This window comes from Mauremys reevesii, linkage group 13, assembly GCF_016161935.1.
Source record: "Mauremys reevesii isolate NIE-2019 linkage group 13, ASM1616193v1, whole genome shotgun sequence".
Taxonomy (NCBI): domain Eukaryota; kingdom Metazoa; phylum Chordata; order Testudines; family Geoemydidae; genus Mauremys; species Mauremys reevesii.
In genome coordinates this window covers 30,798,401-30,812,074 of record NC_052635.1, presented here as the reverse complement: position 1 = coordinate 30,812,074, position 13,674 = coordinate 30,798,401, and the positions used below count along the sequence as shown (strand labels likewise).

General features: G+C 45.4%; 2 protein-coding genes across 9 annotated transcripts in view; both read right to left on the bottom strand.

The window, feature by feature from the left end:
- The window catches only part of LOC120380751 (adenosine deaminase-like), a 95,264-nt gene that overhangs the window by 29,749 nt on the left and 51,841 nt on the right, over nucleotides 1–13,674 (bottom strand). The gene's annotated exons all lie outside the window — the stretch shown is intronic.
- LOC120380750 (adenosine deaminase-like) overlaps nucleotides 1–13,674 on the bottom strand; it is an 81,354-nt gene that overhangs the window by 61,626 nt on the left and 6,054 nt on the right. For all 7 annotated transcript variants that reach the window (XR_005587854.1, XM_039498681.1, XM_039498684.1 and 4 more), the window contains exons 2-5: nucleotides 13,257–13,318; nucleotides 9,145–9,267; nucleotides 7,794–7,937; nucleotides 6,483–6,598 (exon numbers count right to left, since the gene is read on the bottom strand). Coding sequence is in view for 6 of the 7 variants with exons in the window: in XM_039498681.1 (XP_039354615.1) it covers nucleotides 6,483–6,598; nucleotides 7,794–7,937; nucleotides 9,145–9,267; nucleotides 13,257–13,318 (445 nt within the window). In the remaining variant the exon portion in view is untranslated. The remainder of the gene's footprint in view (nucleotides 1–6,482; nucleotides 6,599–7,793; nucleotides 7,938–9,144; nucleotides 9,268–13,256; nucleotides 13,319–13,674) is intronic.

Sequence of the window (13,674 nt, the reverse complement as noted above, 5' to 3'; positions counted from 1 at the left end):
TTCATTTCCAGGATTTCTCCCAAGTTTGAAGCCCTACAAAAAGCAACAAAATCCTAGAGCCAGGTTTATAGACCAGAGCCAAAGAGGAAGAGCCCCACTAACAAGTGAGCTCACTGCCTGTAAAGCTGGTAGGCATGACAAGTTTTAGCCCTGGTTATTAGGCCTTCCAAGCGGGAGCCCTTCATTATCATTACAGCCCTTGACGAGAGCAAAACTCCATGAGTCAGGCACATACTTCTAAAGTGCAAAGTCACAGTGTAATCTAATCTACTGGGGCTCCCAGCTGCCCAAACTGCAGCTTTCTCATTATTACAGGTCAGACAAAAGGGTGGGCAGAGGATGGGGTGGGCAGAGAGATCCTGTTTAAAATGGAAGGGTCATGCACTTGATGGATCTACACCCATGCTACCATCATCTGGAGTTACGCTCTGGGCATTAAGTGCAATGGCAGAAACATAATAATCCTAAGAGTTAGCTGCTATCGCACTCTTTTCTTCCACAGATCCCATAGCGCTAATTCTAAAAGAAGGTAAAAGTATTATCCCTGTTTTATCAATGAGGCACAGAGGAGTGCAGTGATTTGCCCAAGATCACAGAGCAGGTCAGGACAAAAGCCAGGATTAGAACCCAGCTCTCCCGATCCCCAGTTGGGTGTGCTAGTTATTTATGTAGTGAGGTTTGTACTAACCATGCAAACAAGCACCCATCCCAAGCCCTGGGCACCATTTACAAACCCTTAGAAGAACGATTCATACATTGCATGCTAGTTTTCAACCCAGTGAGGGCATTAACCTGGCAACAACATGAACATAAAAATAAAAAATTAACCTGACTAAACATCCTTCCTACACGCAGCTGGGAAGACCAAGACCTATATAAAAACAAGACAGCATTTAGCTGGGCACAGGGCAATCATTGCTCAGAGCAGCAGGGGCATTCTGTCTTTTAACATATGTAGAGAAAATGCTACTTTCCATAAGAAAAAGCATCAAGGGACAGGATTCTATTCCCAAGGCCATGTTTGACTATGGATGGGGGTGAGGAAGGCCTTTTCTTCCACAGCAATGCATCTGGAGATGAGATCCCTGCTTACCCCTTTGTAAATATTCCTCTCCAAGTCTAGATTTATAGGAAGCAATTAAAAAAAAGACTCATATAAACCACTTTCTGAGGACAACACCACCATCCAGATTCCCTGAGTGAAAGTGTAAGCCCATGGACAGCCTGCTGTGAAGATAAGCAAGTTTCAATGATGCCAATGGACGGAAACAAGTGATTCTGCTTTAGAGATGGAAGAAAATGCCACTATCTCTTATGAGATAATGAAGGAAAAGATGAAAAGTCCAGAGGTAAAGAATTCAGGAGCTCAAGGCATCTGGCTAATTGGCAGATTTAATTTGGTAATGCTGCCAACACCATGATGGAGTACAGCACTTTCCTCATAAAACCCTTATTCACTGCGCTTTGGGTTTGTTTAATTTTTCTTAGGAGAAGGGAGAAATCAGAGAAAACTTCTAAAAATATTAAACTAAAATACAAAATGGCGAGGGACCACACAAAGGTGTGGTAGGCTCCAAGATTAAATTCAACACAGGTTAGATACACCGACGGTGGCAGCAGCAGGAGGGCAGAAGTTAGGAAAAGCTATTCTAAAAAGAGGGAAGTAGAAGCAGTAACTGATTAGGAAACATGAGGCTTTTCTAGATGCGTCTGTCATCTCATTTAGTCTTTCTGAAGGACCTTCAGAGTTAAGACAGCAGGGGACATACTTTCTGAAGGCCTCTAACCATGCACCTGTAGGACAGCCTGGCTTTCAGGGACAAGGGCTCTGTGGCATAGACACTATGGAGCTTGCATGTGGGCAAACAGATGAGCTGGCAAACCTTGTGGACGGACATTCATTGGCCCTTTAAAAAAACAGCCTGGAACGGCACCTGAAAGGCTCTTCTGTAACTATATGTGCTTCGTGGCTTGGAAGATACAGGCTGATCACAGTCACAGGCGAGAAGACTAGAGAATGACTGCATCTGCCCAAGAATCAACAATCCACACTTTAACTGCTCAGAGAAGAGTCTACACACTACCACGCTGAGCATGATGTCTATGATGATAGACAGAGGAACTTATGGAAGTGACCACTCACTAGAGAAACACCAGCTGCTAGTCTGGATCTGTTTCCAGTCTAGATTTTTTTGGACTGAAAACTGCCAATTAAGCCCTTGGGCTGACAATTTTAGACAAACAGCTCATAGCCAGCAGCATCCTTCCAACGGGCAGCTGTTTGGCAAGTGCAATTGCCACTGCAGATTGTGGGTGTTAAATACACAACGTTGCACTACCCTTCAGGGAAATCCACTTCACAGTTCCATCAGCTCTAGCACAGGCTGGGAGAGTTAGAAAGGGGAAGTTCTCTTCCTCTTGAAAATAAAGACAGATGTGGTTTGTGCTGGAAACAAAGCAGCTCCCAGCCCAAATCCTCAATCACCCTTGAAGCTTGAGACTGAGTTGAACTGGACCCCTGAGCTCACAGCAAGGAAGAAAGGACCTTCAGCTTCTCCAATAACTCAGAGTCAGTGAGCTGGAGAACTGGAACAGGCAAGTGAGGATCAGAGAAACTCTGGTACCAGCCAGAAAGTGACATCATAGTACCCACAGAATGCTTCACTTTGCAGGGTGATGCTTTGTACAGAACTGAAAGCAGAAGGGGCTTTTCTGGGAACAGGAATCAAGAGGAAACTGAAAGAAGAAGTGGGATAACAACCCAATATCTAATCCAGGGGTCGGCAACCTTTCAGAAGTGGTGTGCCAGGTCTTCATTTATTCACTCTGATTTAAGGTTTCACATGCCAGTAATACATGTTAACATTTTTAGAAGATCTCTTTCTATAAGTTTATAATATATAACTAAACTATTGTTGTATGTAAAGTAAACAAGGTTTTTAAAATGTTTAAGAGGCTTTATTTAAAATTAAATTAAAATGCAGAGCCCCCGGATGGGTGGCCAGGACCGGGCACTGTGAGTGCCGCTGAAAATCAGCTCGCGTGCCGCCTTCGGCACCTGTGCCATAGGTTGCCTACCCCGATCTAATCTCTCATTGACAAAACGGATTATTCGCACTCTGCCCTGGCCTGAGAGAGGAAGGGAAATCAAGAATGGTTTCTGCTCTTAAAGCCAAATATTTAATTCAGACTACATGTATCACAAGCAGCACCACTCTCTGTAGGGTCTTAGATCCACCATATACCCACAGGCAGGTTTCACGACTCCCATGGCTGTACAGGGCTAAGCTACACCAGCTCACAGGAAGTCTGGCAGGGGGTATTAGCGTGCCATCATGGACTCTCTGTAGTGCAGATGGAACAGCTATATTCTTCAAGCCACTCAGTATTTTGCCACAAGGGAGAAAAACCTTGGGAACTATTTAGTGACTTCATTTGGTTTAAGATGTGCAGTGAGGATGGGCTGCATTTCCCAAGCAGTACGGGCTACTGGCCTGGTGCTGAGCACCCACAGCTCCCATCCAAATCAATGGGAATGACGGAATGCCAGGCACCTTTGAGGAGGGGACTCAGTCCACATGTAACCAGGGAATATTGGTCTTTAATGTTTGCCAAGTGCTTGTAACAGGTAAGTGCTGAATTTTAATTACTGCTATTTTCTCAGCAGATAGAAATCAACAAGACCCCCTAGTTCACAGCCATTCCTGACTAAGGCCCACTATAGTTCCTGAAGGAGGGTAAAACCACTGTGGAATTGACACTGCACTCTACCTTAGCAGAAAGGCCATGAAGCATAGATAAGATATAGAGTTAACAATTAAGAGGGTACCTATTGGGCATGTTTTATTTGAAGATCATAAGTACTTACAAGTCAGTGATATTTAGAATACAGCTCAACTGCCTAGGATTTAGTCTAGTTGTTTGATTACTTTTTAGATTTGCATAGTTTGGAGCCATTATTTCAAACACAAGTTTAATATGCGCCAGTTCTCAGACTGATATTTCCATCTTCCTCTCAACTCACTGCAAATGTAGGGGGGGGGGGAAACGTCTCATTACACTAAGTTGCATCTATTTTAAAAAGGCAGGCTCTGCATGACTTAGTACAGTGTTCTCAGAACAATGCCAGTGAAAATTCTTCCCTGAGTCAAGTCAACGGATAGTCCCAAACTAGACTCTGTGGAACAGGTTTTGAGACTAACAAAACTGCCCATCAAGCCCTCATTTTCCAAATTATGTGTACATTCAAATTACACACTTACTTATCTGTCCAATCGGTAAGTGCAATTACCACAGCTTTGCAAGTGCAACACGTGTGCACACAAGTGATCCATTAGATATTTAGGCCGTCATTTATGCATGCATTTACTGCCACTATGCATGTAATGACCGACTGCATGCACAATTGTGATAATTAGACATGTACATATTTCTACATGCACAAAGTTCTGAAAATTTGACCCTTGGATCTTTCAATTTGATTCTGGGAAATTTTTAGAAATATAGGATGATTTCCCACCTTTTTAGATAGAGGCCTGACAGACATTACTAGTACGCCTTTTCACCACCCATCTACTAGTATCCTGAGGCAACTGTTCAGCAAGGATTTCAAAATGTCAGTACATGCCTTTGTTTATGAAAGGTTAAGTTACTGCAAAATTGTTTCCTAGTCTTCCTGAATGTGCTATTTCTAGAATGCAGTAGGTCAAGATAATATAGAAAATTGGCTCACTTACCACATAACCCCTGTTTTAGATAACTGTATCAGCTGTGGATAAGTGCTTTATTTATAGAAGTCAGTAAGTTTAAGGCCAGATTTTAAAAGATATTTAGATGCCTTAAAATGCAGATAGGCACCTAGTGCGATTTTCACAAATGTTTAGGTGCCTTTCAAAATCCCACTAGGCGCCTGTCTGCATTTTCAGACACCTACATACATTTAAAATTTTGGCCTTTAGTGAACGTGGCTTAGTGTATTTCACCTGTTTTTTGAACCTGGTCCTGCATAGAGTATGGAAACAACAGGTTATTTAGTTAGCCCTCATCATAACCAGACAATGGAAGTGTGGTCATTTTATAAGTGTTCTCCTTGGCCATGGAATGTTTCCAACTTGGGCATCTACTCTGCAACTTTACGTGAAGTACTGGAAGGTACCTTTGTTACTGCTTTTAACTGCTGATCATTTTTGTTCTATCAGTTTACACTGTGCTTTTGGATGCTGGGAACAGCACTATATGATACACATTTCCAATCCCACCTCCCAAAGGAGTCCAGAAATTTGTTTCATTCTCAACTAGGAGCTCAAGTTTCCCCATCTTTCTCAGGAAGGGGATAATACTGAACAAGGTTCCAGCATGGACTGAAGCAGTGTATTTCAAGGGTTTGGTTTGTTTAATACCAGAATTAGAAGAAGGCAATTATATGTGGTATTTCAACATGTAACTAATAGTCTCTTCACAAGCAACCTGTCTGCCCTGAATCCCAGGTATAACAAACAATCCCTTAATCAGGCCACATCTCGTCTAACCCCAGCTGGAGCTGTCCTGCATCACTCTACCCAGCACTTGGTTTTTAATTTAAAGCTATCTGCAGGAAACGGAAATGAACGACACCCACTCCACTTAACCTCTGTTTTGCATTCACAAATTCATCTCTGCAAGGCAGGCTCAATGTTTCTCCCTTTTTCACCTTGTATCTTTTCCTAAGGGGCACGAAACACTAGAAGAGAACAGAGCCAGAGGCAGCCATGCAGTAAGCCGTAAAGGCCCCCATGGAACATTTCTCAAAATCCACACTGCCACCACCTGCACATGGGGCCCACCGTAGACACTGCTTCCCTCCTGAGGGGCCCTCTCAACAACACACTAACAAAAGAATGCATCCTATTGCATCAGCACCTCTGATGTAGGTGACATTCAAAGCTTCCCGATGGGAGGAGTGGGGCCACAGAGCTAGAATACATTGCTCTCGGTTTCAAACGCCTGACATGGATTGTGTGTATTTATAAAGTGACATGTCAGAAATGCCAGAAAGCAGTCTCTGCTGCTCTAAGAGATGCTGCTTCCAACTAATACGCCAGAGCATGTACCCTACCCCATCAAGTGGCTTAGGCAAACCTGAGCACAACACTAAGCTAGTTAGAAATTGCTTTTTGCAGAAATAGGAAAAACTGAGCTGGCATCCTTCAATCTTGAGACTGAGGAGATGTCAGATTTACCCCCTCCCTGAAGATAAAAGAGCTGGAAATCACTGTGTGGGTATGAAGAGTGGCTTCTCCTCCCTCAGTCTCTCTCTTCCACCAGTACCTACATGGGAAATAGCCATCACCTTCCCATGGCACTGAGACAGCATTCAACCCAGAACTGAGCAACTGATGCTTCCCGAATATTTCCCCAAAGGATCTCAATTCAAGGCATTTCACACACCCCCAAAGGGTCAGGAAAGGAGGGAGCAGAGCAGCAGGTGAACTGTAATACATTACTTGGCATATGGCGCATGCAGCATAGAATAGACCTGGCTTTGATGTTGAAATCCCTTTCTCCATCCTGTAATCCCTGATTAACGAGGTGAACCACTTCCTCCGGAGTGAGGTCGCCCCTGCGGGAAGAAAACTTCCAAGTTAGCTAGCAAGCTCGTGAGGTTCGGCACCCCAGCAATCCCAAAGGAAAAGAAACTGCTTCCCGAATAGTAACATCACTGAGCTGGTTGTATTATTGCTGTGGGCTGTTAAATAAAGAAGAATCCAAACACTGCCCAACCAATGTGACCACACTGGCAAAATGCCAGAAAGCTAAGGGCCACATTTATATCAAAAAAGGGGTATACTGCAGCCACCCTCATGCTGAACACTGGACCAGCCCCCTCAGAGCAAGAGGGAGCATGATCTGCCAGGAACTGTAGTTTCAGGGCCAGATTTACAAAGGTATTTAGGCACCTAGTAGCATTTATAAGAGTGTCTAAGCAGGTTAGGCCTCTGACTCCCTTAGGCTCATCTGTGAATCTCCCTTTGTGCCTACGTGCAGCACTAGCCTCCTCTGTAACTGAGGTCCTCAGTGACCCGCATCTGTTTGGAGGATGAGGGAGGCGGCACTGCAGAGCTGCGTGGGATGCATGGTGGCCAGAGACACTTTCACAAACCACGGGCTACAGCACCGTATTGCTTTAAGTAAATGAACCACTTTGCCAAAAGAGGAACTTTTTTTCTTTGGCCAAAAGGTCTTAAGATGCAGAGCTTTGCACTATCCTGGCAGCAGTGAGCAGAGTGACACAAAAAGCAGCAGACGCCCCAAACCATGTTTTGTGAGAAATCCCAGAGGTCTCCTTGCAAAGCTCGGTGCTGGTTTAATTAGCAACACGCTGTTCTAAAGAGCGCAGATGACACAGAAAGACAGACTGAGAGCTACCAGGGCTGCTCCCAAAGGCTCAGCCCACTAACTTTGCTGGTAGAAAATGTTACATTTTGGATGGGGGGTTAGGGTGGGGATGTGTATCTGAACTCTGGTGACTTCTTGAAGGGGGAGCAGCTTAAATCAAAAATCTAACAGCTGTTTCCCACACAGATGGGACAATGGCCCTGGGGCAAGTTACCAGAGGAAGAACATTTTTAGGGGGGGGAGAAAAAGTGAATACATGACTAATACTGCATTCCAGATAGAAATAAAAGATATGCTGTCTCCCTCCGGCCCTGGGAGCAAAACTAAGATCTCCATTTGCTGGTTAGTGGCTTTCGTGCAGATCTCTGCGTGCTCTTTCGCGCAGATCTCTCAGTCTTACACTTTATGGATTCACTCACTCTTTTTGGCCCCATGGAAGAGGATGAACTTTGCAGTTGGCTAGGAGATGAGGGCTGTACCTGACCTCAACATAGATGACACCTTCTTTTGCTTTCATTTCTACAAACTCATAGGCTATTCTTCTCACAGCATCGCGGTCCCCCCTGTAAGGAAAAGAACAGGATTAGTCTGATTTATGAGTTCTCAGGAACCTATGGGCTGCTGATCAAAAAGATCTGGAAGAGTGGACCTGCTGAGGGTCTGAATGCTTCCCAAGAGGCACCCCAGTCTCACCAGCACATGAAAACTCATCACACACTTAGAGAAATTAGAATGCAAGATTCCTTTGGCTTGGAAGCGGCCTATCTAGTGAGTCATTTAGCTTCTCTCCCTGCACGGTGCCAGGACTGACTGCATCATCTCTAAACCAGCTGGGAAAAAGCCTACTCCCCCACTTCCCAGGAATCAGTGATTTTTTTCTGATAAGCAAATAAAATACCATGATGTTATCAATCATCATTATCACAGTAAAGGGAATTGAACACATTTTGTAGCTTAGAACAGGGACAGGAAAACTTTTTGGCCTGAGGGCCAAATCAGGTTTCCAAAATTGTATGGAGGGAGGGTTAGGGGAGGCTGTGCCTCCCCAAACAGCCAAGCGTGGCCCGGCCCCTGCCCCCATCTGATCCCCCCCTGCTTCTCACCCCCTGATGGCCCCCCAGGGACTCCTGCCCTGTCCACCCCTCCCTGTCCCCTGACCACCCCCAGTCCCCCAGCTCCTGACTGCCCCCGCTGCCCCATCCAACCCCTCTATCCTTCCTGACTGCCCCCCCGGGACCCCTGCCCCCATTCAACCCCCCTGTTCCCCGCCCTCTGACCCCTATCCACACCCCCACCCCCTGACCACCACCCCGAACTCCCCTGCCCTCTATCCAACCCCCCTGCTCCCTGCCCCCTTACCATGCTGCCTGGAGCACCGGTGACTGGCGGCCCTACAGCCCCTCCGCCCAGAGCAGCGGGACAGGCAGCCGCAACGCCCAGCTGGAGCCAGCCACGCCACCGCGCAGCACAGAGCACCGCGTCACGCAGCGCAGCTGCAAAGCCACGGCCTGGCAAGAGCTCGCAGCCCTGCTGCCCAGAGCATTGTGCCGGCGGCGCAGTGAGCTGAGGCTGCGGGGGAGTGGGAACAGCGGGAGAGGGGCCAGAGGCAAGCCTCCTGGGCTAGGATGTGTCCCAGTTTGCCCACCTCTAGCTTACAGTCTCCTGCGCAAGCATTCTCAGGACCATACATCCCAAATTGGCAATTCTAGCTTGCAGGTGCCTGAGACCGATGAGAAACTTGGAGCGATTACCGGGAAGTAAGTTACTTACGCAATGGCAGGCATGTAGAGAGCAAACTTTTCTAGAAACTGGGTGAGAGTGAGTGGCTCCGAGTAACTGATGTGCTGCAAGAGGTCTTCAACAGTGTCACCAGGGAGCGGAATTCCTCTTTTCCTAGAAATCGATACACATTTCACTGACAAGGATTTGGGTTACACCTTTAAATAGAAACAAAGTCCATACTGCTGAACCTGCTTTGAGTCTACAGCACAGGCAAAAGATAGCTCAGTCTTTTAAAAAATGCCTCGCACATATGCCTCAGGAGCCTCCCCCAGATAAGAGAGGAGACTGATCTCTAGCAACAATGCAGCAACAACAGACCCAGAATTATCCAAAGAAATTGAGCCAAAACAGAACCTTTCTTTTCCTGGTGTCTTGGTACCTCCTGGTCTTGGAAGCATAAATGCCTAATTATTTCAAGAAAGCAATTTCCAACCCCAATTATATAGAGTCAAGAGCTGCCAACAAACACTGGATTGCTGATCTGAACTGAGTCACTGAACCTTCTCAGGTTTGCCTGTTGCTAGTCTCCAAGAGCTGGTCAATCCTTGACCTTTCTGCTGAGGCTGCCAACAATAGAGAAAAATTGTGATGTGGTTTCTCTGATGTGGAAATCTTTACACTGTGAACCAAGACTGACACCCAACAAGCCCCTTCTCAGAGAAGCCACCAAAGAGCATCCAGATAGGAAAGTCCATCCATCTCTACCAAAAGTGGGCAGTCTCTGAGCTTGTGAGCTGGAGGGGAAAGATTCCAGATCTCATTACCCAGGGCATGGCCTTCTCCAGTTCCAACAGCCAACTACATAAGCTATCTGCAGGAAAACAGCCTGACTAATATTGCTCCTCTGCTCAATGTACACAGATGCTTTATGGCTCTGTGGTGTAGGAAATCTACGCTATGTTCAGAGTTCAAAGGCAGTTACTACAGATTAAGACCCTGGCACTCAACAGGAATGAATGACGCATGCTAAGTACAGGGTGACCAGACATCAAGTGAGAAAAATCGGGATCGGGGTGGGGGGTAATAGGAGCCTATATAAGAAAAAGCCCCAAACATCAGGACTGTCCCTATAAAATCGGGATATCTGGTCACCCTAGTTAAGTGCAATGAAATCCCGCTATAACGCAATGTTTGGGGTCCAAAAAATTCCATCGCGATAAATGCGGGGTAACGGTATAGCGGGGTTTCAAGCCGGTAAGTTTAAGTCAATGGTCCCCAACGCGGTGCACTGATGTGCGCCGCCTAGTGCCGCTAGTGCCGAGGGCCCAACAGGGGAGAGAAGCCGCGGCCCCACACCTGCCGGGGACAGAGAACTCCAGGGTTGCGGGCGCTGGTGCTCTCTGTCCCCAGCAGGCGCAGGGCCACGGCTCCTCTTGAAGGCGGAGAGAAGCCGCGGCCCTGCACCCGCAGGTTTGGCCAATCACAGCTCCCACTGGCCGCGGTTCGCCCCACCCAGACCAATGGGGGTTGCAGGAAGCGGTGTGGGCTGAGGGATGTGCTGGCTGCCACTTCCCGCAACCCCTATTGGCCTGGAGCCGTGAACCGCGGCCAGTGGGAGCTGCGATCGGCTGAACCTGTGGACGCGGCAGGTAAACAAACCAGCCTGGCCCACCAGGATGCTTACCCTGGCGGACTGCGTGCCAAAGGTTGACGATCCCTGCACTACAACATTGCATTATTTGGATGTAGTCAAATTGAGTCAATCACCACCCAGCAACTTTATTTATTTGCTGTTTGATCTGTACCAAGCAGTTTTCGTGTCATGATCACTAAGTCATGATCACAAGCAGCATTCTATGCTTGGGGCCAGATTTTCAAAGCAGACTCCTAGACTGCCCTCACAAAATGCTACCTCTGCACAAAAACCAGCATGCATTTTTGCTCTACCCTAAACTGAACACTATATGCTGGGAGTGGTAGTTTGTGTAGGCTCCAGCTTTACAGTAGATATGAAAATAGCTCCAGTCACCTCCATTTTATACAAGCGTGGGGCAGCCCTGGGCACCTGCCAAGTTGCAAGCACAGTTCCCTTAGGTGGGTGAAGTATGGACACTCCCGTCTACAAGAGTCAAAAGAATCCCCCAGGTAACCACAGAACCTGATCACCCACATTGCCATAGGGAAGAAGAGCTCCAGGGAGTTAGATGTGTCAATGAATCCCTCACACATCAGGATACCTATCCACACACTTAAATCTTTAACCCACTCCTTTGCTCCTAGAATATGTATAGATGGGTGAAATCAAGGAGAATTCTTACACAACACACCAAAGGGGCATCCAGCAATTAATGAGCTGGATTTTCTTGATGCGCCTTCTGAATATTCATCTTGGCTGCATCACAGAAACTACTGCTAGTTCAGAAGGCACCTTAGCCATGGCCTGAGAAGTAATTTTTTTTCCCTACATAAAAATATTTTATCAAATCCTCCAATCCATCCATCTATGCTGATGCCACATCTGTTCCATTTTTACTGGAAATTGCTTTCATGTCTAAAGCCCCCTCAACTATGTTGAAGTGTTATTTGTTGGGACATGGGAAAGAACCTGCAAAGGCTGGTTGTTAGAGTCAACCTTATCATGACACTCTTGATAAGAGGGATTTCTGCCATACTTTGGCAAACAATGCCAGATTTCTAATGTCCTTTATCTTTAAATGAAACTTCTTCCAGGTGTGAAAGTTTACATTTATCTTGTTTAAAATGATAGAGCCAGGTCCTCAAGTTGTTCATTATTTACTTTGCCACTCATCAAGTGTATGTGTCAATTAATCAGAGTTTGCCTCCCCGATAGAGCCCATCTGCTCCTTCTTGCTTAAGCCAGCAATGAAGCCATAGCACTGAAGATTTTTCTTGGCAATGGGTTACATCTAGCACAAGGCAACTTTTTTTCCACAGAACCTTTTTTTTCCCGCCCAGAACCCTTTTTTCCCCACTCCAAAACAAAAACAGACCCCACAGAGTCAGGTCGAATTTGGTGTGCTGGGGAAAAAAAGTTTCAACTTTTCTTCATTTTGGAATTTCCCTCAATTTTAAACAGATTTTAAAAATTTCAAAATCAAAACCAAACATTATGGTTGATATAACACAAACCTTTTTTTCCAACATTTCGGTTTGGCAAAAATTTCAAAACATTTTCGTTTCAACTCAACCCAAAACAATTTTTTTTCAGACCTGCTCCTGAACTGAATATCCAATTATTTACACAGCCCTAATAATACCATCTGGTTTTGAGATGGCAAGGCAGGATCAAACGGAAAATTTACACGGCGTGCTAAGGGAGAAAACCCCTCCTGAAAACACAAACACTAGCATTAGTAGTATTGCAAGCACAACTGACGCAGCCAATTGCTTTCTGCAGACCAGGGACTGGCAGTCAACTACAAGGGACAGCCGGTGGCAATGCTGATGCACTAGGGTTGTTTGCGCTTTGCAAAACTCTTGCAGTTATTAATGAGACAGATCACTGGGCTATTTTATGTATATATTTAGAAATGGACTCATAACTCATTCTTTCTAAATCTGTTTAGAAGCCTGACCACAAAATCTGTTTCCTCATCTAACCTGCTGATGGTGTTGTCTATAACTCTGCTTGGTTTGTGGCTTGTGAGCATAAAGAGAGGGGCACTAAGACACTGTTTGGTTACATATTTGGCACCAATTCAATCCAGTTTCCCTACTATACTATTAGAAAGTGGTCAGCTCTGTGCATCATGTACTCAGTCACAGTGTTGGTCTACACTCTGACTAGGACCACGCTAGTGACAGCCATTTGTTGTTTGCACATTTCAAACACAGTTTCCCTGATGGGTAGGGACAGAGAACTCTTTGTCTGAGAATTGGGTATAGACATACAGCGATCCAGGACAGTTTGGCTGGCAGGGCTCAGTAAAAAAATAATCCTTATCTTTGTCAGATAAAATCATGCTAATGGAAAGTATTATAAACATAACTGTAGCTAACACTGGACTAATCAGCAAGGACAGGGCCAAATTCTAGGAATTTTCATTTTTAAACAGAGGTGCCTCTGTCCAGGAAATCTTTACAAATCAAAGCACCCAGCTAAACACACTGAAGCAAATTGATATTTTTAAACAACTCACTTGCCAAAGTATAAGATTGTTTCTGGCTTAATGGCTCCATCCAGGTGAACATGAAGTTCTACCTGTAATTTAAAAAAAAAAAAAAGACAAAGAACAATGACACATTCATATAACTGTGAAAGTGATCTCTGGATCAGAAGATGCTACAAACAGCCAGTGTTGTAGGGTCACAAGATGGGAGCTAAAAGAGAAAACATAGAAAGCTACTCAGTATAGAAAAGACACTTGATAAGTGTATGGTGTTTTTGTTTTGTTTTTTAATGCCTGAAAATTGACAGAATCAGATTCATTGTTCTTCCTGCAGGTCTCATTTTTACATTCCTTTACAAGCAAACTCTATTTCCAGGAACCTTAACACTGCTCAGGAAATTGTCCTACTCATATTTGGTCCCTTAATGAGTTGGGGCGGGGTGGAGAC